Raw genomic sequence first — 24,931 nt, 5'->3', positions numbered from 1 at the left:
TTTATTAACAATTTATTGAAAATAACAATTTTTAATAAAAATTCATTCATATTAGATTAAATCCAAATTTGTAAACAAAATTGAATAGGATTACAATGATATGGCATTCTCAGCAACCTCCGCCGTATATCAGAAAATTATCCTTATATGGCCGCCGTTAAATTTTCCAAAACAAAGTCGTTAATTTTTAGACTTTATAATATTAACATTGGTTTATTTTAATAAAACCTTAAAATTTTTGATTAAAATCACACAAATATTTAGACTCAAGTAATCATTTTTTTAATTTACATATCTTTTCTATAACTGGATAACAATTTTTAACTAGCCGCTATCAAGTTTTAGACTTGAAAGGCGTTAAAATGAAATTTAGTTGGCAAAGAAGTTTGCAAAAATCACAGTAAAATAAAGCGAATACAAACAAGATTAAGTGGCAAATTCATTAACATTTTTTCTATATACACTTTGACAGTATCAGTTATGCAAAAAATTCTTTCATATACAAAGAGTTTGACAGTACTGCTATAAATTTTCAAGAACAATAACACCATCAGCTGTTCAAATGACACCACCAACCATTAATTCGCCTTAGCAGCCAACAAACAAATGTAATACTGTCGTCCTTCTGTGCAAAAGTCCGTGTAGTGAAAGTGAAAAAGAAAAAAATCATGCAAAAATCTAATATCATATATCTATAATACAAAAAAAATCCTTATTTTTTACATTTTTATTTAACAATCTTAAAATGCTAATAGTGCTAAAATAATTTGAAAAAGTAAATAAATTTAAAAATATCTATAACAAAAAAAATCTACTTAAAAAACAGCAGCTAAAAAATTGCGAAAAAAAAACTTTTAGAAAAAAAGCACAAGAAAAAAATTCTTATACACAAAAGCCTAGCAAAAAGAAAAAAGTGTGACTTGAAAAGATTCCTGTAAACGTATTTCAAATCCATCTACAAAAAAGTCATATTGTGTAAACGGCATACACTGAACAAATGTTTGCAATTTGTTTATAATAAAATAAATATTGTTTTAATTCATAGAAAATGTTATAATATAGAAAAAATCTTATATAGGGAGTTGGTTAATATATAAAAGAAAAAAAACATCGGTCTCGGAATTTCTTATGTACATATTTAAAACGAAAGGAAAAAAGGCGAATTGAGAGTAAAATCGAAAGAGTTGCCATATCAGCAAGTGTAATTTAAATAAAAAATATCCATGAAATATTACTTTAAAACTGTGTAATAGATAGATAGATAGATAGATAGATAGATAGATAGATACATAGATAGATAGATAGATAGATAGATAGATAGATAGATAGATAGATAGATAGATAGATAGTTAGTTAGAAAGAGATATAGATAGATAGATAGATAGATAGATAGATAGATAGATAGATAGATAGATAGATAGATAGATAGATAGATAGATAGATAGATAGATAGATAGATATATAAATAGATAGAGATATGAAATGGATCTAAATTAGAACAAAACTATGTAAAACTAGACTAAAATTGGACAAGGACTGAACTAGAACTGAACTTAAACTAAACTAGAACTGACCTAGACCTAAACTAGAACTGAACTAGAAGTTACTTAGACCGTAACTACAATTATACTGGAACTGAACTAAAACTGACCTAGAACTGAACTAGAACTGAAATAGAATTGAACTAGAACTGAACTTGAACTGAACTAGAACTAAACTAGAACTGAACTAGAATTGAACTAGAACTAAACCTTAACTAAAAGTGATTTAGAACTTAACTTGTTTAGCTATATAACACAATCCCTAATATGGCAACCCTTAAAAACGAAACTGCTACAGACAGAAACAGCAGAAATCGCCCAAAAAAATCGTATTTTCGCTCTGGTTGATATTGTTGCTGTTATTGTATTTGTATTCCAAGCATATTTATTTGTACATTTGTTTCTCCACTATTATTCTGTTCTGCTCCTACAATTCTTAAAAATCTCGCCTACAATTTTTAAGTTATTATTTTACTTGCTTTTGTGTATAAAAACTTATTAGAAAAAATTAAAAAAAAACTAAATAAAAGTGTTGAAAATAAAACTAAATAATAAATCTTATTTTTCATAAAAATCTAGTGTTAAAAAGTAAACTTAAATGTAATAAAGAAATAAAAATTATATAAAAAATTCACTACCCAAAAAAATACAAAAAAAGAATAAAACAAAAAAGAAACGTAAGAATAAAATAAGCAAAAGTAAAAAAAAGCACAAAACTATTAGCAGAATACTTGGTGGTTCACTTAAGCAGGAGGAACGTTGTTGGCCTCGTTGTTGTCATCAGATTTATTTTCAAAAAAAAAAAAAAAGAAAACCCCGTGGTGTTGTCCAGCCTAGAGTTTGTGCAATTCTGCATGTCTGAATATTTTAAACATGGTGAAATTGACCACCGACACCATACGCTTCTATATTAGAATCTTTCTGATTACAAATCATGACAGAAGGACATGAAAGGTAAGTGTTTAATAGTATTTCATAAAAGTTTGTACAAGTGAAAGAGTTTTTAACAAATTTGGTTAAAAAAAAACTACTTTTACTTTTTCGTAGGTTTTTTTTTTGTATGCAAAAGAATTTTTTAGATACAATTTTTTTTGTTGGTAGCAAATACACAACAGCAATTTACATAGATATAAAAGACAGAGAGTTGCCAGATTTTTTTATAGGTTAGTTTGGAATTTTCTGTGGAAACTTGAAATGCACAAAATTACTGTGTTCAGGGATGAAAAATGAGATTTTGTCTCAGTATCAAAAAATATTTCAGAGGATACTTTTTTTTGGATCTCAAAGTACTAAAATATTTTTTTATGGGGGGAGTGGTAGGGTCAATTATGGACCGATCCTAAAAAAAAAATTGGTAGACAAGTTTTTATTCGTAAGAAACTTACTTATACCGAATTTAATCGCTATAATCGCATTTTTTTGCCGGTAATGAGTGTTAAAGTCATTTGCTAAAGGGAATCTTATATGGGGGGTAGGTCAATTATAAACTGATCTTAAAAAATTTGATTTTGGCTAATATGAAACTACTTGATGTCGAATTTCATCGCTATACTCGTGCTGCTAAAGCAGTTACGCTCGTTAAAGCTGTTATCTGGAGGTACACTTGTATGAGGGCTGTTCGAAAAATTTAACCGATATTGCGCCTTTTCAATTCCAAGCAAACGTTTGCAATAGAGAATACTCATGCGAAATTTCAACTGTCTAGCTCTTCCCGTGTGGTACCTATCGTGATTTCAACAGACAGACGGACGGACGGACATGGCTAGATCGTATTAGAATTTAATAAGTATCCAGAATTTATATACTTTTATGGGTCTATGACCAATATTTCGATGTGTTACAAACCCCATTTTTTTTTTTGATGGTGGGTAAAAAAATTATTTTATCAGACATTTATTTTATCAGCATATTGAGAATGTAGCCCTAAAATTATCAAATAAGACTCGGGAGTATCACATTACTTTTGCACATCAAATAGTATCAAAAAAAATACCATCGTAATAATTATGCCATCTCTGACTGTGTTATATGCGAGGTTGCATTACATTGCATCCTTAACTTGTTTCTATTAAAAAACTACTATATATCGCCGCACCCATCTCCATATATATATCCCTATAGCACTAAATCGTTGTCGAAGTAAAACAAATACAAATTAACTAAACTTAATATGCTTAATATTACATCACCATCAGCGGAATATATTTCTTAAGAACTAAATCATTGTCGAAGTAAAACAAATAGGCTAAACTTTGCTTAATTAATTCTCGTACACTACAACAGAGGCCCTGTAACAAAATAGTCGACTTCGGCTTTTCGACCTTTTTCGACAAAAAGTCGATTGTTCGATTATTCAAAAGTAGATTTATAGAACCCTAGTTATAACTCTAGTATATATTTAAAGTTATAAATGTTAAGGCTCAGTTAGTTACTATGTTGCGTTACGTGACAAATCACAGATTTCCGTAAGCCTAAAATAAATCTACGAATAAGATCTTAAAGATCTAAGACGTTCTGGCATATAAGAGTATTCCCTTTTAATCAAATCAAACAATAAACAAAAAATTAATCAACTGATTTATCACGTAACGTAACGTCGAAACTATCCTTCCAAAAATGTAATATATAACAGCATTATAATCTAAACTTTAGACTAGACTATAGACTGGATTATAGTCAAGACTACATGTAGTGTGTATTGCATTCCTGATTATATTTCTGTAAACAAAAGTGTAGACTCAGGAATACTCGATTCTTTAGACTAGACTATAGTCTGAACTAGACTAGTGTGTGGACTATAGACTAACCTATAGACCAATCTATAAACTAAATTAGACTAAACTAAAAGTTATATTCTTTAATAGAACATCATGATAGGATACTGTTATAGGATATGATAGTAAGATAAAAATTCATTAATGGGCTGTATATTTTGCTCTTATATATAAAATGTTTAAATCAGCTTGTAACTTTTAGCGTAACACGCGTAGTGTGGACCTCCAGCTTAACTTGATTTCAATACTGGTTAATACTAAAGGCTGCAATTTCAAAACTATCACTAATGTTACTCCATATGGAAAATTATGTTACAAATAGAAAAATAATTGTTAAAAAACAACTGACATGACAGTGTATGACAAAAGCGATATAGCGGTAGCTTTACAAGAAATTTTTAAAGATCAATGAACATCCAGCAAAAATAAAACGAAGTACTTCCAAAAGAATAACCACCACCACTTCTAAAGTAGCACAGCAAGTAAATTTTTTTATCTTCCGTGAAAATGAGGTTTATTGACTTCCAAAGAAGTGAAAAGTACAATATATTTATATTAAATATAAATAATTGCCTACTGACTACATTATAGACTATACTATAGTCTAATCTATAATGTAGTCAGTAGTCAAGTCTATAATCTAGTTTATAATCTTGTCTGTGTCTGGACTATAATCTAATGTGTAGTCTAGTTTATAGTCTAGTCTATAGACTAGTCTATTGTCTAATCTATAGTCTATTCTATATTATTTCCTATAGTTTAGTCTATAGTCTAGTCTGAGTCTTGTCTACAGTCGAATATATGTCTGGACTATAATCTAATCTAGTTTATAGTCTAGTCTACAGTTTAGTCTAAAGTCTAGTCTATTGTTTAGTCTATAGTCTAGTCTATAGTTTAGCCTATAGTTAAGTCTATAGTCTAGTCTATACAAAATCAACTATTGTAAATAAATTGATCGCAAGTTCACGATAGAAATTTTCCCTTCGAGCCGAATGAACATTTCAAGGGAACAAAAACGTTTTCATCGATTTCACTTCGATCGAAATGGAATTCTGTAATAAACCTGATAATTTCACTTTTGATCGAAATGGAATTCTGTTACTGTTCTGATAGTTTAGTTTTAACTAAGCTTAATCATCCCTACTACCTCAACAAATTCTATACATCTGGTAACACAAAATATCTACAATTGCCAAGTGGTGGGTTGAGAGAGATATAGAAAAAAAGAGAGCGAGAACAAATACTGTCAAAGAAAAATAGCAATAAAAGAGACAGCAAGAGCGAGAAATGGCACTTGCCAAAAGTGTGTTCATTCATAACGGGAAATTACTATACACAGTTTTTTTTTCTTCTAAATACATCTCACACACAAAAGAATTGTTGACTATTGAAATGAAATTGTTGAATGAATATTATTATCAATTACAATACAACTTGTTTAATTTAATGAATTTTTTTATTGCCTTCTGTTTTTTTTTAATTGTTTGTTAATTACATATTTTATTTAACAACAACAACAAAAACTTAAATTTAGGGGAGTATACATACAGTTTTGTTGTTGTGTTTTATTTAATTTTTTTTGTTGCATATGTATAATCAAATTGTTTTTTTATTCTGCTATATTTATGGGATAGGGTAAATGTACCAATAGTCGGCAGTTTAACTTTTTTCTCTTTTTCAAACTATCCCCCTAAAGAGTCGGTAAATGTTATTACGATGATTTTTAGTTATTTCAATTATGTGTTTAGTTAAGTTTTAGATCTATTTATCTTTTTTGAAAAACAAATAACTAGTTTTTAGTAATTTGTAAATTTTGTTAAAAACTCCACATTTTCCAATAGTCGGCACCAGTGTTCCTAACTTCGACAAAAAATGTCCCTATAGTCGGCAGTAGATTTTTTGTTCGAAAAAAGCATATTTATTTATAGAAAAAAGTGATATATACACAATTTTCCAAAGAAAATATTTAATTAAATTTTTTCTATAGAAATAACTGTAATAATATCGTTTTTTCTGTAGAAAAATATGTTATGAACATAATTATAATTGTAATAAGTGTACATAATAACATTTTTTTCTATAGAAAAAGAGTTATACATGCAATTTTCTGTACAATATTATATTTTTTGTTAGAGAAAAAAGTAATTTTTTATAGGGAAAAGTGTTATATGTACTGTTTTTTAAAGAAAATCTTTTTATAAAATATGCAATTTCCTATAGGAAAAAATTTAACATAAGTTTCATAATAGAGGATATTATAATAAGAACACTTTTCTATAGAAAAAATGTCATACTAGGAACTTTCTATAGAAAAAAATGTTATACTCATAATTTTTTTGTAAAAAGCAATTTTGTAAGAAGCAATTTTGTTAGAAAAAATTTCAATATGCAAAATTTTTAATAGAAAAAAACTGTTATACACATATTTTTTGTATAGAAAATTATATTCTGTAGTAAAAAATTGTAATCTTCTGTAGAAAAAGCTATTATAGAAGTAATTTTCTATAGAAAAAAGGGTATACACAAAATTTTTCATAGAGAAAACTGATATACATACATAATTTTTTGTATCAAAAATTGTTATACATAAAATTTTCTATAGAAAAAAATTGTATACACATAATTCTCTATAGAAACAAATGTTGTACAATCAATTTTCTATAGAGGAAATTGTAATATACATAAATTTTTATAGAGAAGTGTTATACATAAATTTTTTTACAAAAATAACTGTTATACATATAATTTTTGAAGAGAAAATTGTTATATAGAAATTTTTCATAGTAATATACCCAATTTTCTATAGAGAAATAATAAATTTTAGAGTGCCGACTATAGAATACGTATGATCGAACTTAATACCCAGTAGTCGGCACCCCTATGCCGACAATAAGAATTCATAAAAAATTGTGTTCCTAATGGCGGCAGCGATTAAAATTACAAAAAAATATATTTTTAACTAACTTTTTCACTTTAAATTGAATATTTCAACTGTTTTCTTTCATTTAAATCAATTTTTGTCAAATAAATCATTTAATTTCATATAAATATTCACTTGTTTAAGGTGGCACTAAAACTAATTTTTTTTTAAGAAAACTGACAGTACTACAAATGCTGCAAAGCTGTCACTAAAAAACGTCAAATATAGAGGAAATTAGTAATCCTACTTAAATTTACTCATTTCATAAAGCAAAAAGACCATATTTTCTATGAAATATAGATCAAACCTTAATAAATTTGTACAGCTTTTCTTATTTATTTACATTTTTATGTAAAAGATGCCGACTACTGGGTGATGCCGACATTAGGAGCATTTACTTTGTTGTTGTTGTTTTTAGTATCTTGTTCTCTCTTTCGTATTTCTCTTTTATTAAGGAAAAAACTCGTAGGTGATACTAATTTTTAGTTGTCTTAGGACATGTTTTTTTTTTGTTTTATTAATTTTATAGATTTTTAAGATATTTTTTTTAAATAAATGTTTTATTTCGTTAGTTTTGTTTATGTTTTATTATTATCTGTTATTGTGTTCTTCGCCTGTATTGAAAATTTAACCAATATTAAATCATTTTAAAGAGTTGCCAAATTTGTGAAATTTTTTAAATAAAAGGGGAATTTTTTTTTTAGAATTTAACGAAATAACTTTAGTTTACTAAACTCTAGTCTATAGGGGCGTCATATTGGCTAAGGTACTATCAAATATTTACCAGAGAAAACAGAAAATTCATAATTTAGTTGTTTTCCGGACGTATCTAAATGAGATGGCGAGGTATTGGAATATCACCTTTATTTGGTTCATGGGACATGCAATAATCTTGTTGACAATTTGGAAAGAGCTTAGCAGAATGGAAATAAACCAGTTTTAACTGAAAACTGTCCCAGCATCGCTCGCTGTTTAATATCTAGAACGCTGTGGCCAGAAATAGCTCCATACAGATCTAAATATCTTCTTGGTTTCCAAAAAACACATATCGATTGTTATTGCTCACTGTAAATTTGCTAATCATGCTAGACGCATTGGCCTTCTGTTCAATGACTTCTAATTCTCTCCATTTGCCTTTTCTTCTGATAGCAATTTTTACAAAGGGATAAACTTGGACCCAAGTTAAGCAGAAATCGGCTTCATGTGATAACCTAAATTAGTCTATAGTATCGTCTATATTCTGATCTATAGTTTAGGCTATAATTTAGTCTATAGTATAGTCTATAATCTAGTCTGTAGTGAAGTCTATAATCTAGTCTATAATGTAGCCTGTAGTCAAGTCTATGATTTTGTTTATAGTCTAGTCTATAATCTAGTTTAAAAACTAGTCTATAGTGTAGCCTAGTCTAGTTTGTAGTCGAATCTATGTCTAGACTATAATCTAATTTATAGCCTAGTCTGTAGTTAAGTCTTAAATCTAATACAGTCTTAAATCTAATACAGTACAGTCTAAAGTTTAGTCTGTAGTCAAGTCTAAAGTCTTGTATGTAATCTATTCTACAGTCTAGTCTATAATCTAGTCTATTGTGTACTCTGTGCTCTAATTTATAGTCTAGTTTGTAGACGTATCTATGTCTGGAATATAATCTTATCTATAGTCTAATATATAGTCTAGTCTATAGTCTAATATATAGTCTAGTATATAGTCTAGTATATAGTCTAGTATATAGTCTAGTATATAGTCTAGTATATAGTCTAGTCTATAGTCTAGCCTAAGTCTAGTCTATAGTCTTGCCTTAGTCTATCCTATAGTCTAGCCTTACTCTAGTCTATAGTCTAGTCTATAGTCTAGCCTATAGTCTAGTCTATAGTCTAGTCTATAGTCTAGTCTATAGTCTAGTCTATAGTCTAGTCTATAGTCTAGTCTATAGTCTAGTCTATAGTCTAGTCTATAGTCTAGTCTATAGTCTAGTCTATAGTCTAGTCTATAGTCTAGTATATAGCCTTGTCTATAGTCTAGTCTATAGTCTAGTCCATATTCTAGTCTATAGTCTGGTTAATAGTCTAGTCTATAGTCTAGTATATAGTTTAGTCTATACACAAGTCTTTAGTCTAGTCTAGGGTCTGCTATATAGTTTACTTTATAGTCTAGTCTATTGTATAATCTATAGTCTAGTTTATAATCCTTTTATAGTCTAGTCTTCATTTAAAAACATTGTTCGTTCGAATTGTTTCAGTTTTAAACTTGCCGTTACAATCCTTTTTTTCTCGTATTGGCAACTCTTTTTGCAAACAATTTTCTGTTTTCGCTCTTCCTGCAAAAACAAAAGCATTAAATATGAAGCGAAAATCTAACAGGAGAGTTTTGTATGAATGAAATAAAAATGTTGAATAGTTTTCTGATTAAATAAGAAAACGAACCAAATATGCAACAATAGACCTTTTCGTTAGTTTTCGTATTATTTTTTTTCGATGAATGAAAAACTATAATTTATGTTTGTATGTCACAAGTTTATTTTCTTGTTGGCATTTTTATAATTGTAACAAAAACAACTACATATAAACAGAGGTTTCTTTTAATAAAGGAGTAAAAAGTTTTAGTCCTTTAACTTTGAATGATTAACTAATATTTTGTTTTTGTTTTATTTTTCTAGCGATTTTCTAGTAACAGTAAGAGCACAGGTTATGACCAGAGACGAAAGCACTGAAGGTTGGCTACCACTGGCCGGGGGTGGTCTAGCTAATGTTTCGATACGTAAACGAGCTAGACTATCCCCTGGTGCTACCGGACATGAATACATCATATATGGTCAAAGAATATCAGATCAAAGTGTAAGTTTTCTTTATCCAACTACATATATATAACATATTAACCACAAACTAATCGTATCCTTTTCCCCTCTAGGTTATTTTAAGCTGTGTCATAAACCGTGATCTAAAATATTATAAAGTTATGCCTACATTTCATCATTGGCGTGCTGGTAAACAAAGAAATGGTCTTACCTTTCAAACTGCTGCTGATGCGCGTGCTTTTGATAAAGGAATTCTGCGAGCATACAATGAATTAATTGATGGCATGGCCAAAGCAAATCCTTCCATTATATGTCCACCATTAACTAAATACGATTCGGTTGGTGAAGATGATGTTTTTATGGTGAGTTGTTTGTTTTTCTCTGTGTGTGCGTGTTTGCTTTTTTATTGTTATTTTTGTTGTAACCCAATTTTGTGTGTTTAATTTTTTTCTATTTATAAAGACTTTAGACTTGCCCTGTGAATCAATTGATAATAAACAAAAAGGTCATTCCAGTCCAGAGGGCAGTGAAAATAGTCATGGTATGTTATACTATAAAATAAATTAAATAAAATAAATTGAAAAAAAACTAAAAGTGGTCAAATAAAATTAATAAATTTTTGAAATATACAAATTTTCTTTGAAAAATTTGTCTGTGCTGTGTCCTGTCTATAGTCTATAGTCAAGTCTTCAGTCAAGTCTATAGTATAGTCCGTTGTCTAGTCTATAGTCGAGTCTATAGTCTTGTCTATAGTTTAATCTATAGTCTAGTCCAGTGTTGTCTATAGTCTAGCCTGTAGTTTAGCCTATAATCTAGTCTATAGTCTAGTCTATAGTCTAGTCTATGGTCTAGTCTATAGTCTAGTCTAGTCTATGGTCTAGTCTATAGTCTAGTCTATAGTCTAGCCTAGTCGATAGTCCAGTCTATAGTCTAGTCTATAGTCTAGTCTACAGTCTAGTCTATAGTCTAGTATATAGTCTAGTCTATAGTCTAGTCTATAGTCTAGTCTACAGTCTAGTCTATAGTCTAGTCTATAGTTTAGTCTATAGTCTACTCTATAGTCTAGTCTATAGTCTAGTCTATAGTCTAGTCTATAGTCTAGTCTATAGTCTAGTCTATAGTCTAGTCTATAGTCTAGTCTATAGTCTAGTCTATAGTCTAGTCTATAGTCTAGTCTAAAGTCTAGTGTACAGTGTAGTCTATAGTCTTGTCTATATTATAGTCTATAGTGTAGTCTATAGTATAGTCTGTAGTCTAGTATATAGTCTAGTCTATAGTCTAGTCTATAGTTCAGTCTATAGTCTAGTCTATAGTCTACTCTATGGTCTAGTCTATAGCCTAGTCTATTCTATAGTATTGTCTATAGTCCAGTCTATAATCTACTCTATAGTCTAGTCTATAGTCTAGTCTATGGTCTAGTCTATATTCTAGTCTATAGTTTAGTCTATAGTCTAGTCTATGGTCTAGTCTATAGTCTATTCTATAGTCTAGTCTATAGTCTAGTCTATAGTCTAGTCTATAGTCTAGTCTATAGTCTAGTCTATAGTCTAGTCTATAGTCTAGTCTATAGTCTAGTCTATAGTCTAGTCTATAGTCTAGTCTATAGTCTAGTCTATAGTCTAGTCTATAGTCTAGTCTATAGTCTAGTCTATAGTCTAGTCTATAGTCTAGTCTATAGTCTAGTCTATAGTCTAGTCTATAGTCTAGTCTATAGTCTAGTCTTTAGTCTAGCCTATAGTCTATTACATAGTCTATAGTCTTGTCTATATTCTAATCCGTCTGTAGTCTAGTATATAGTCAAATCTATAGCTAAGTCTATAATTTAGTCTAATCTAGCCTACAGTTTAGTCTAAAAACTACTTTACAGTCTATAGACTCGTTTAAAGTTTGTTCTATAGCCTTGACCCTAGTTTAATCGAAATCTTGGAATACAATCTTCTCTATTCTCTAGAATATAAAGTTATTTTAATATTTTCTTCTCCACTTTTTACCACATCATACAGTCAGTTTAAAAGATCGTGGTGAAAGATTTAATGACGATAAAAAAGATAAGGAAATTGCAAAAATTCATTACATATCGGGTGAAAACTCTTGCATGCAAACACCACCACCAGGCAGTGCTAATACAACCAACAACACTACGACTACCACCATCAGTAATAATACAACAGCAGCAACAACTGAAACAACACCAGCCACAATTGCTCCTAGCGAAAATTATTCCTATGTTACTTTGACAGCTGTAAGTTTATTAGTAACACAATTTAATACAAATTTATTGTTTAATAATATACCTTTATCTTATATTTATTAACCACCAGGTTCATGACTATAATTATCCAGTGGTAGATCAACCTGTAGCCGCTCAAGTCCTAAGTGCACGTTGTGATTCTATAACTACTCTTAAAAAACTCAATGCCATTGAGGCTGCTTCCCATTGTCTTGTCTCACAATCTTCACCCATTTCCGGTGGTATTATCAAAGATCCCGATATTGATATACTCAAGCAAAAATTACAGAAACCATCACAGTCCTCCCAGCAGCTGACACGTTGTCGTTATTGTCATGAACTCTATGCAGATGATTGTAATCGTAGGGGAGCGTGTGAGTTTGCTCCGGATTGTTTTCGTTCGGGATTAGAGTGTATATCGGGTATAGGTTGTGCTCGCTGTATGGTTTATCATTTTATGAGTGATTCAGATGGTGAGACACCACAACATCCGTGTGAGTGTGTTAATGAGGATGGGTGTACTAAAAGGTAAGATAAGAATGATGGCTAGACTAGACTTTTTGTTAGATTTTAAACTAGACTATAGACCGGACTACATACTAGATTATAGTCTGGACTATATACTAGATTATAAACTAGACTATAGACTAGACTATATACTAGACTATAGACTAGACTATAGACTAGACTATAGACTAGACTATAGACTAGACTATAGACTAGTTTATAGACTAGACTATAGACTAGATTATAGACTAGACTATAAACTAGACTATAGACTAGACTATAGACTAGACTATAGACTAGACTATAGACTAGACTATAGACTAGACTATAGACTAGACTATAGACTAGACTATAGACTAGACTATAGACTAGACTATAGACTAGACTATAGACTAGACTATAGACTAGACTATAGACTAGATTATAGACTAGACTATAGACTAGACTATAGACTAGTCTATAGTCTAGTCCATAGTGTAGTCTATAGACTAGACTATAAACTAGACTATAGACTAGACTATAAACTAGACTATAGACTAGACTATAGACAAGACTATAGACTAGACTATAAACTAGACTATTGACTAGACTATAGACTAGACTATGGACAAGACTATAGACTAGACTATAGACTATGACTAGACTATGACTAGACTATAGACTAGACTATAAACTAGACTATAAACTAGACTATAGAGTATACTATAAACTAGACTATAGACTAGGCTATAGAATAGACTTTAGACTAGAATTTGGACTATTGGTTAGACTATAGATCAGTCTATAGACTAGACTAAACTATAAACAAGACTATACACTAGATTCTACACTAGACGATATATCGCTCCATTTTCACTTTTGTTTTTTTTTTAAGATGGATCGGTTTAACTTTATTATCTTTATTGGTGCCCTGTCTATGGTGTTATCCTCCCCTGAGAGTTTGTCATTTAATTGGTATTTCATGCGGCCTATGTGGTGGGAAACATAAACCGCAAGTTTGACATTGGGAGGCTGGATTACAAAACAATAAAAAACAAGTCAAATCCAAAAAGCAACAACATCAGCAACAGCAGCAAAATCAGCTTAACTATAATGATTACTATGATAATTTTTCTTCTTCTTATAACAACTACAATAATAAATGGCAGCAGCAACAACAACAACAACAAACCTATAAAAATCAATATGAATGGGATCTTAAATATTATAATAATAAAACCTATAAGGAACTTAAACAACCAATAGCCAATAGCTATTCCTCCTACAAATGTGACTATTTGGCCGATGATGATGATCCCTTTAAAACAACAAAAACAACAACGTTTCCTCTAAAAAAGCAACATAACTTTGGTAATATTTATTATTAAAAGAAAAAAATGAAAAAAAAAAACCAAGAAACAAGAAATTCTAAAAAAACACTAATTAAAAGAAAAAAAAGGAAAACTCTTTTAAAGGTCCTTTTTAAATAAGAAAGAAAAATGGGGCTTAAAACTAAGAATTTATTATTTTAATTTTGAATTTAAGTTTTTCTTTTTTCAAATATTTTTTTCTACATACAGCATTTGTAGGGTTTTTGTAATTAGTTTTTGTTTATTTTATTATTATTTCTTTTTATTAATAATTTAAGTTTTTTTTATTGTATATAGTTTAACATTATTAATTTAAAAAAATATAATATATAATACTTCAAAGAAGTACCTGTTTAAGTCTTAAAACACAATTTTTAATAACACTCTTAACTACATATTTGTTTATTTTTTTTACTTCTACAACTTCTATCAAATCTAATTTGTTTAATAAGTATGAAACAAAACAAAAATATCAATATTTTATTTATTTCTTTTTAATTATTAAAATTAATTTAATTTAACATTTTTTATATATATATTTTTTATTAATATGTATTTAATTAATTTTGTATGTTTTTGTTTTAAAAAGAAAAGTATACAATTTATAAAAAAAACAAAATAACTTTAACACATAAACCAGTATTATTAACTTTTTTTCTGGATTTTTATCTTTTTTTTTTTTTGTATTCTAACAAATGAATAACTAACTATGCTAATTTATAAGTTTCCTACATTATGCACAAATTTTGTTTTGTTTTTAAAATTGGCGCAAATAAATCACACAAATAAAACAACAACAATAACTCCAAAAGTAAATGACTACAATAAAAGGTTAATATATATAGAGGGATAGTGAAAGTCTAAAATCGAAATACAATTTATAGTAGAGTTTATAGTCTAGGCTATTGATAAGGCTATTAGTCGAGACAATAGACAAGACTGTAGATCAGTCTATATTAAAGACTAAAGATCAGTCTATAGTACAGACTTTAGATTAGTCTATAGTCAAGTCTTTAGATTAGTCTATAATCAAGACTATAGATTAATCTATAGTCAAGACTATAGATTTGTCTATAGTCAAGACTATAGATTAGTCTATAGTCAAGTCTATAGATTAGTCTATAGTCTAGACTATAGATCACTCTATAGTCAAGACTATAGATCAATCTATAGTCAAGACTATAGATCAGTCTATAGTCAATACTATAGATCAGTCTATAGTCAAGACTATAGATCAGTCTATAGTCAAGTCTACATTTCAGTCTATAGTCAAGACTATAGATCAGTCTATAGTCAAGACTATAGATCAGTCTATAGTCACAACTATAGATCAAAATATAGTTTAGACTTTAAATAAGTATTTGGTCGAGACTTTAGATCAGTCTTTAGTCAAGACTATAGATTAGTCTACAGTCAAGACTATAGATTAGTCTATAGTCAAGACTATAGATTAGTCTATAGTCAAGACTGTAGATCAGTCTATAGTCAATACTATCGATTAGTCTATAGTCAGGACTATCGATTAGTCTATAGTCAGGACTATAGATCAGTCTATAGTCAATACTACAGAACACTCTATAGTCAAGACTATAGATTAGTCTATAGGCAAGACTATAGATTAGTCTACAGTCAAAACTATAGATTAGTCTATAGGTAAGACTATAGATTAGTCTATAGTCAAGACTATAGATTAGTCTATAGTCAATACTATAGATTTTTCTGTAGTCAAGACTATAGATTTTTCTGTAGTCAAGACTATAGATTAGTCTATAGTCAAGACTATAGATTAGTCTTTAGTCAAGACTATAGATTAGTCTATAGTCAAGACTATAGATCAGTCTATAGTAAAGACTAAAGATCATTCATACAGCCAAGACTATAGATCATTCTATATGCAAGACTATAGATCAGTCTATAGTCAAGACTAAAGATCATTCTATAGATCATTCTGTAGTCAAGACTATAGATCATTTTATAGTCAAGACTATAGAACATTTTATAGTCAAGACTATAGATCAGTCTCTAGGACTATAGATCAGTCTCTAGTCAAGACTATAGGTCATTCTATAGTCAAGACAATAGGTCATTCTATAGCCAAGACTATAGATCATTCTATAGTCAAAACTAAAGATCATTCTATATTCGAGACTATAGATCTTTCTATAGTCATGACTATAGATCATTCTAAAGTCATGACTATAGATCATTCTATAGTCTAGACCATAGATCCGTCTATATATAAGACTACAGATTAGTCTTTAGTCAGGACTATAGATCAGTCTATAGTCACGACTATAGATTAGTTTATAGTCACGACTATAGATTAGTTTATAGTGAAAACTGTAGATCAGTATGAAGACAAGGTTATATATCATTCTATAGTCAAGTCTATAAAACATTCTATAGTAAAGACTATAAATGATACTATAGTCAAGACTATAGATCAGTCTATAGTCAAGACTATAGATCAGTCTATAGTCAAGACTATAGATCAGTCTATAGTCAAGACTATAGATCAGTCTATAGTCAAGACTATAGATCAGTCTATAGTCAAGACTATAGATCAGTCTATAGTTAAGACTATAGATCAGTCTATAGTCAAGACTATAGATCAATCTATAGTTAAGACTATAGATCAATCTATAGTCAAGATTATAGATCTTCCTATAGTCAAGACTATAGATCTGTCTCTATAGTCAAGACTATATATCAGTCTCTAGTTAAAACTATAGATCAGTCTCTAGTCAAGACTATAGATCAGTAGTTGAGCTAAAAGACAAGACTATAAACCAATCTATAATGCAGATAACAAAACAAAACTATCCATCTATATATAGTCATTAGTCCAACTCCTCTATAGTTGAGAATCTGTACAACAAGATCAATCTTTAGTTGAGATTCTAAATAAATCTATAATGACGATTAAATTAAGTCGCCATAACTAGTTAATAGCTAAGATACACACGCCAGTTTATAGTCAAGTGTTTAGAACAGATTTCTAACATTTGTTTTTAAATTTTTTTATTCTTTTATTTTAATTTTAATTAATTTTTATTATTTATTTTTTTAATTTTTTTTTATTAAATTAAAATAATTTTTTTTTTAAAAAAAAATATATTAAACAATTTAATTAAATTAAAAGAAAGTAAACAAAAATTATATACATGTGCTAAAGAAAAACTAAATCATATATATAAACAAAAAAAAAAAGAAATTGATATTATTATGAGAAAATAAAAACAAAGTAATAACAATGAACTTTTTAGTAAAATAATTGTTTATAAAAATAAATTTCTTTTGGAGAAAAAATTTGCAATTTGTTACTAATTATTTAAAAATTTTTAAAAACCATTTTAAGTTTATTTAGTTTATTGAGAAGAAAAAAAAAACGAATAATTTATTTACTTTAGGGCTCAAAGTATCTAAATTATTCAAAATAAAAAAAAAATTTAAAAAAATTTAAAAAAAAAATAAAAAAAAAATATTTAAAAAAAATAATTACTAAAAATTGTGAATTGAAAAGAAAATAAAAAAAAGAAATTATTTTTAAAAATAATTATTAAAGAAAAAAAGCTTAAAGTAATTACTAAAGAAATTTTGTGTGTTAATGACAAAAATTTAACAAAAAATTATTGTAATATAATTTATAAAACAAAATATATATATAAAAAATATAAAATAAGTTATTTGTTTTCAATATATATAAATATAAAAAAAACACTTAATATTTATTATAAATAAAGCTTAGATTAAATAAAATAATAATATTAATAAAAAAAACTAAAGCTTAACCACTCCCTTTAAAAAAAAATCTTTTTTTTATAAAAAAAAAAAACTTAAAAAGATATTAAAAATTTATTTTTAAACTCAAACATATAAATTTTATTTATTTAAAAAAAACAAAAACAAAAATAGTAATTGTTTAACTAAAAAAATTGTTTTTTTTTTCTTTTTAATTAAAAAAAAGGGAATTAATAGAAAAAACAAAATATAAAACAAATTACTATAATTATTAATTAATTTATTAATTAAATTAAACAAAAAATATCTCTATATACTTATAAAAACAAAAGTTAAGTTTAAAAAAAAGAAAAGGTTGTTATTTAAAAAGTAAAAAAACAAAAAAACACATTTTTTTCTTAAAAAAAAAAATAAAAATAAATAAAATAAAATAAAAAACTAAACAAAAATATTGGGAAAAATACTTAAAAATAAATAAAAATAAAATACTTTAACTTTAAATTAAAAAAAAAGTATTATTATTTTTTAACTTAAAAATAAAAATATAATAAACATTACTAAATTATAAAAAAAACTTAATAATTTTAAATAAGTACAAAACAAAATAAACAAACAAAAAACAAAACCTTTATAATATTTAAACTAAAAACAAAAATATATAAACAAACAAAAACCCCTCTCCCCCCCCATTTAATTAAGTACAAAAACAAAAAAAACCAAACCCTTCATATATATAAACAAAACACAAAATATATAATAAATTAATTAATAATAAAAAAAAAACAATTAGTTTTGCAAAACCAGCACAACTTAATAAAAAGTTGTTAAAATTTAAAACAAACAAACAACAACAACAACCACATAACATAAAATGTTCATGTAAATCGGCCACATCATACAAAAAATCCTTAAAAAAAATCTTTTTAACTTTAGCGACTGCACAGCAAAGTAAAGAGATTAAATAACCTCCCCTCTACCCCCCCAAAAAAAAAACAAAACAAAATTCTTTAAACAAACTGCTAACAACAACAACAAAATAGTAAAACAAAAACAAGGCTTTAAACCATAAATAAGTCTTTTATTAAATTAAAAAGAAAGAAAGAAAAAAAACTAAACAATAGTTTGTGTCATTATATAAATCCAAAATACAACCAAAATAACAAAAAAGAAAAATAAAACCCAAAAATAAAACTGGAAACAGAACACAAAAGAAGAAAAAAAAACGGCTAAATGTAGTTTTATTTCGGAATACAGCTAAACTAGGCAGACGGACAGACAATTGTAAACGATTTTTGCAGGTTTTCTGCTCAGGAGAGGGAACAAACTGCCAAGAGGATTGTTATAAACTAAACTCTTTATACAACCACAAAATGGACTTCAGATTAGTGATTATGGGTCAAGTAGTTCCTCTTCTGTTACCTCTTTTATATCGGTTTCGATATGGCTAAGCATCTCTTGGTATGTTTGTACTTTTGTGAAAGAGTACTTCGACGACTATTCTTTCAAGAAGTAGGGGACATTTTCACCTCGATTGTCCTTTGTCCCTTTAGACGTGACATTACAATTCTATATGCACTTCCCCACGGATGCGACCTCGACCTCTCTCAGAAACTGTTTGAAGCACTCTTGTTTCAAACATGATGTTGGCTGTGGTTATAGTTTTCACTTACACTCCATTCAAGATCCTTTGCAATAGTTGGACTTATGAATGTAAGGTCGACAACTGAATCTGTGTCTCAACTCCTAAAAGTTTGGGAGTTCCCATCACAAAATGGACTTCAGATTAGTTTATAGCTCAATTAGTTGCTCTTCTGTTACCTCATCTATATCGGTTTCGATATGGCTGAGCATCTCTTGGTATAGTTGTCCTTTTGTGAAGGACATATATGATATACTTCCCTTGGTCAGGTTGTCCTTTTGTGAAAGAGTACTTCGACGACTATACTTCCAATAAGCTGGGGAAATTTCCACCTGGATTGTCCTTTGTTCCTTTAGACATGACATTACAATTCTATATGCACTTTCCCACAGATTCGACCTCGAGCTCTCTCGCAGAAGCTATTTGAAACACTCTTGTTTGCTTCTTCAAGCTATAACTGTTGAAGTTCTCGCCTTGCAATATGATATACTTCCCTTTGGATGTTGTAATCTTGGCTATACCATTTTCTTTGGAATATTCGTCTTGCCATCAGTAATTTGGTTTTCTCTTTTCGTACTACGTCTTGGCATTGCTGCATCATAAGGCTTCTTTGGAGTATCTACAATGTGTTCATCTTGAATTATGTTCCCCTCTGAGGCTAAGCATGCTCCGAATTCATCTAAAAACGTTTCAGGGTCTAGATTTTCTTGTGCCCATCCGCAGAAATAATGTTTTATCCCTGGGGTTTTGGGCAAATTAGCTTGAAGCTTGGATAAGGTAAAAACAATAGCTTGATGATTGCTGTGAATATAGTTTTCAATTACACTCCATTTAAGATCCTTTGCAAAACCTGTGTCTCAACTCCTAAAAGTTTGGGAGTTCCCATCGTTGCCTAGCACGATATCGAGTTGCGTCTATCCATCCATCTATCGATCTATCTATCTATCTATCTATCTATCTATCTATCTATCTATCTATCTATCTATCTATGTATCTATCTACCTAAACTATAGGCAAAACTATAGTCTAGCCTGTATATGGCCTAGAATAAAGACTAAAAGATAGTACAGACTAACATATAGTCCAGTTTATATACTAATCTGGACTATAGACTAAACTATAGTCAAATCTACAGACTTAACTATAGTCCAGACTATAGACAAAACTTTAGTACAGACTATAGACAAAACTATAGTCCAGACTATAGACAAAACTATAGTCCAGACTAAGACAAACTATGACGCAGACTATAGACAAAACTATGGTACAAACTAAAGAAAAATTATATTCCAGATTATAGACAAAACTGTAGTCCAGATTATATATAGTCCATATTATAAACTAAGCTATAGTCCAAACTATAGACTAAACTATAGTCCAGACTATAGACTAAACTATAGTTCAGACTATAGACAACACTATAGTCCAGGCTATAGACGAAACTATAGTCCAATCTATAGACTAAACTATAGGCAAAACTATAGTCCAGATTATAGATTAAACTATATACCAAATTATAAACTAAGCTATAGTCCAAACTATAGACTAAACTATAGTCCAGACTATAGACTAAACTATAGTTCAAACTATAGACAAAACTATAGTTCAGACTATAGACAACACTATAGTTCAAACTATAGACAAAACTATAGTCCAATCTATAGACTAAACTATAGTTTAATCTATAAATAAAACTATCCAGTATATCAATAATTATCGGGAAAATTATAAAAAATGTTTGGTTCCAATTTTATAGCACATATATATTTAACTCTTTACTAAATTATAATTTTTACTTTTAACAATTCATAATAACCCTTAAAACTACTTTTCACTCTTAACCGCCTTAGCTTTTTTATACTCTTCCATTTCCTTAAGAACATCCTCCTCAGTGCAAGGTTCGGCTAACTAAAAAGAAAAACATCAACATTTTCCAGTCTTTAAACACCAAACGCCGGACTTACCTCTTCCGCTAATCTTAAAATTTGTAACGCTTGCTTATAACCATCCGCTACTGATGGTATTTTATCATAATTCCAGTAAGTAAACTCTTCAAACGAGCCCTTTATGCGCAACAGCCTATCGGCTTCCTCATCCAAAGGTTTGCGGGTTTCCTGCACTACTAAACCTTTAAATCCTTCTGGTACTTTTAAAATTTCACCTTGCAGAGGATAACCGCGCAAGGCATTAGACAAAATGCCTTGATCCTTGTGGGTGTAGGGATTGAAATACTTTTCCACATTAGCCGGGCCGTCACCTTGAATTTTAGCGGGTAGATAATGTAAATTTAATTGATTGTCATTGGAGTTTAATTGTTTATTATTAATTTCTAAGGTAATAGACATTTTTATTCAGGATTTTCAATATTTTCACAAGCTTCAAGTGTGTGTTGCAAAAGTTGTTTGTTTTGTTTATATTTTTTTGTAGATTTAGCGCAATGTGTGGGGAAAGTTGCCAGATGTTATTACATTAGATTGTAAAGCTTTAAAATTCAATTTTTTTAAAGTGGCAACTAAACGTGGGTAATTATTTAAAGATTTGCATTTAATTGTTTTAAAATTTTATTTGATTTATTATTATTATTTGTAACTATACACTATATAGTAAGTAATGTTAAGCATTTATTATTGGTGCTTAAAAAAACGACAAATATGGTAGGTTTCTTTATAAACAATTCACAATAAGTTTAATGAAAACAAGCTGCCATATTGTTGTTATAAATAAAATTCTAATAAATAAATTTTAGTTATTAAATATTACTAACTAAAAAAATTCATTGAAACTAAAATCGTGTTTTTGTTGCCCCACGAAATTGCCCATATACTAAAATTTAAAGGCTAAACGTAGTTAAAAACGTATTCGGCTTACTAGCGATTTTAAACTGCCGCCGACATATTTGGTGTCCGTCGCCGCCGTAGTAAATATTTCTGTTGACACCGTTTGTCAAATAATTTTTTTCCAATATGGCGGAAGTTTGGTGGTGTTGAACGCATTTAACAAGTTATTTTAACAAATTAACTTGAACAAAATCATTGCAATTACTTAAATAGATATACATAAAGTTAACAAGAGCTTTAAGCTAAATAACACAAAATCTATAATATTTTACAATATTATTTAACACAAAAAAAGAATTAAACGAAATTAAAATAAAATTTTACGGTTCTGCCGTCAGTGCAAAAGTAGAACACAATACAAAAAAAATATATGAAAAAATTCAACGCCGTGGTCTAAAATATCGAGACAGATATAAAAATAAATGTCTAAAATGGGGAAAAAAGAAATCATTAATTATTATTAAAGTAAATAAATATAAATAATTTAATTAAATTTTGTGTTTAGTAAATGTCAAAAGGAAAAAATTAAGGCGTGAATTGTTTGCAAAAGAAAAGAAACCAATAAAAAAAATATGTTAAAAAGAATAAAGTGAGATAGTGTATGTCAAAGAGTTTGTGTGTAAATTAAAATACAACAACAACAACGAGAATTATAAAAGCAAGAAGAAGCAGATCAGCAACAAAATAACAAAAACAACAAAAAATGTAGTAATAATAACAGTGCAAAAGAGAAGTGATAAACGGATGCAAAACAGCAAAACATAAATTGTTTTAAGGTTTTAAGTTTGTTTTTTTTTGTGAAAAAGATACCTCAGCACTGTTAAATAAAAAAAATGTTAAAAGTAAGTTTTAAAATGCAGTTATAAAAAAACATAAGCAATTAGTTTTTATGTATTGAAATTAAATTTACAAAATAATTGCAATTACCTGCCCTGGCATATGTTGGTAATTTTCAAGCAATTACCAAAATAATTTTGAAACCATAACGAGGTGTTACTTTTTGGGTTGATATTTTTTAGAAGGTCAATTGTGAAATGTTTATAATTTAGTTGTATGGACAAAAATATTTTGTACAATTAAAGAGGAATTACTAGATAAAATGGACTTTAAAAGAAAAGTGAGTGAAGTAAATTAGAGCAGGGATAATTTTTGTGTTTAACTTAGAAGAAGTTACAACAAAAAAGAAAAGCAACAAAAAATGCAATACTTGTATTGAAAACCATTTTAATGAATACCAATAATGTACGCTTTTCTTCACCAGTGTTGTGACAAATCTATTACTGGAGAAATTAATAGTTATGTTTTGACACGAATTGAACTAAACTAGAACAGAATAGAACTGAACTAAAACTGAACTAGAACTGAACTAGAACTGAACTAGAACTGAACTAGAACTGAACTAGAACTGAACTAGAACTGAACTAGAACTGAACTAGAACTGAACTAGAACTGAACTAGAACTGAACTAGAACTGAACTAGAACTGAACTAGAACTAAACTACAACTGAACTAGAACTGAAATAGAACTTTTTATTTTTTATCATTCTACTAAATATAATATGTCTTTTGTATTAAGATAAATGTGTACAAAAACAAACTTACTTGTTATACGAATTTTGAGTGCTCCATTACGTCGGGGATATTCCAACTTATTCATAATTTAAATACAATTTATACACAAAAAAAAAAATAAAATTAAAAAACAAAGAAATTATAGACAATTTTTTCGGTTAACAGTTGCAGTTTAAAACATTTTTGTTGCTGGCTAATGATGTTGTTGTTGTCTCGCTGTTGGAACTGTTGTTGCTGTTGTTATTATTACACAATAATATAAATTATTATAAAATATATTTCTATATAAACAAGAAAAAAATTTATTTTTGTTTATATCAAATTAAATATTAAAGTGAGTTGTGGCAGGAAGACATTAACAGTAGCAACATATTTGCATTGAAACTGTAATTAAAAAGAAAAAAAAAGAAAAAATTAATTTATTAATGAAAATAACAAGGCTAGTTTTTTTTTTTTTAAATTAAAATTAAAATTAATTCTTTTTCATTGAAGACCTTTAACAAAGAAAAAAACATAAACTGGACCCCCACCAACCAACTCAGTTGTTAAAGTAGAAGTTTTTTTATTTAAAATTATTTTTTATTATACAATGACAAAAATTATTATGATCTTTTTATTGTTTAATGTGTAGAAAGGGTGGGTGATTGACTTGGAATAGAACTATGATCAACAACATATGGTGTGATCTGTTAATTTTTTAAAGTGCTCGTGGTTGGTTTTTTTTTATTATCACTCATGGTGTTTTATTTTTGTTTAACAATATTACTAGGAAATGTAGAGAAAAGAAAATTTATACATATAATTCATAATAAAATAGAAAATGTTTTATTTAAAATAAACAAAAATTTTAATTTTATATTATAATTTAAATATTAAAAATTATATAATTAGTAACATTTCTTATATAATTTTGATTACTAGTTCACTAGCTGGTTCAGTTCATGTTCTAGTTTTGCTTTAGTTCAGTTCTGATTCAGTTCTAGTTCAGTTCTAGTTCAGTTCTAGTTCAGTTCTAGTTCAGTTCTAGTT

General features: G+C 28.3%; 2 protein-coding genes across 2 annotated transcripts; one reads left to right on the top strand and one right to left on the bottom strand.

Annotated features, from left to right (window-relative positions):
* The first annotated feature begins 597 nt into the window (after positions 1-597).
* On the top strand, positions 598-14,154 carry LOC111686107 (sprouty-related, EVH1 domain-containing protein 1). Its single transcript, XM_023448410.2, has 8 exons — positions 598-775; positions 2,121-2,495; positions 9,890-10,067; positions 10,141-10,389; positions 10,490-10,568; positions 12,031-12,269; positions 12,349-12,785; positions 13,639-14,154. The coding sequence occupies exons 2-8, from the start codon at positions 2,476-2,478 to the stop codon at positions 13,763-13,765; spliced, it is 1,329 nt and encodes a 442-aa protein (XP_023304178.1). The 5' UTR covers positions 598-775; positions 2,121-2,475; the 3' UTR covers positions 13,766-14,154.
* Positions 14,155-21,235: 7,081 nt separating this feature from the next.
* LOC111686111 (ribonuclease H2 subunit C) lies at positions 21,236-21,998 on the bottom strand. Its single transcript, XM_023448414.2, has 2 exons — positions 21,458-21,998; positions 21,236-21,401 (listed from the first exon to the last, which is right to left on the bottom strand). Exons 1-2 carry the CDS (start codon positions 21,836-21,838, stop codon positions 21,318-21,320), a joined length of 465 nt encoding a protein of 154 aa, XP_023304182.2. The 5' UTR covers positions 21,839-21,998; the 3' UTR covers positions 21,236-21,317.
* Between the last annotated feature and the right edge of the window lie 2,933 nt (positions 21,999-24,931).

The sequence above is a fragment of the Lucilia cuprina genome, chromosome 6, assembly GCF_022045245.1.
Source record: "Lucilia cuprina isolate Lc7/37 chromosome 6, ASM2204524v1, whole genome shotgun sequence".
NCBI lineage: Eukaryota > Metazoa > Arthropoda > Insecta > Diptera > Calliphoridae > Lucilia > Lucilia cuprina.
This window is presented reverse-complemented; position numbering and strand designations above follow the sequence as displayed.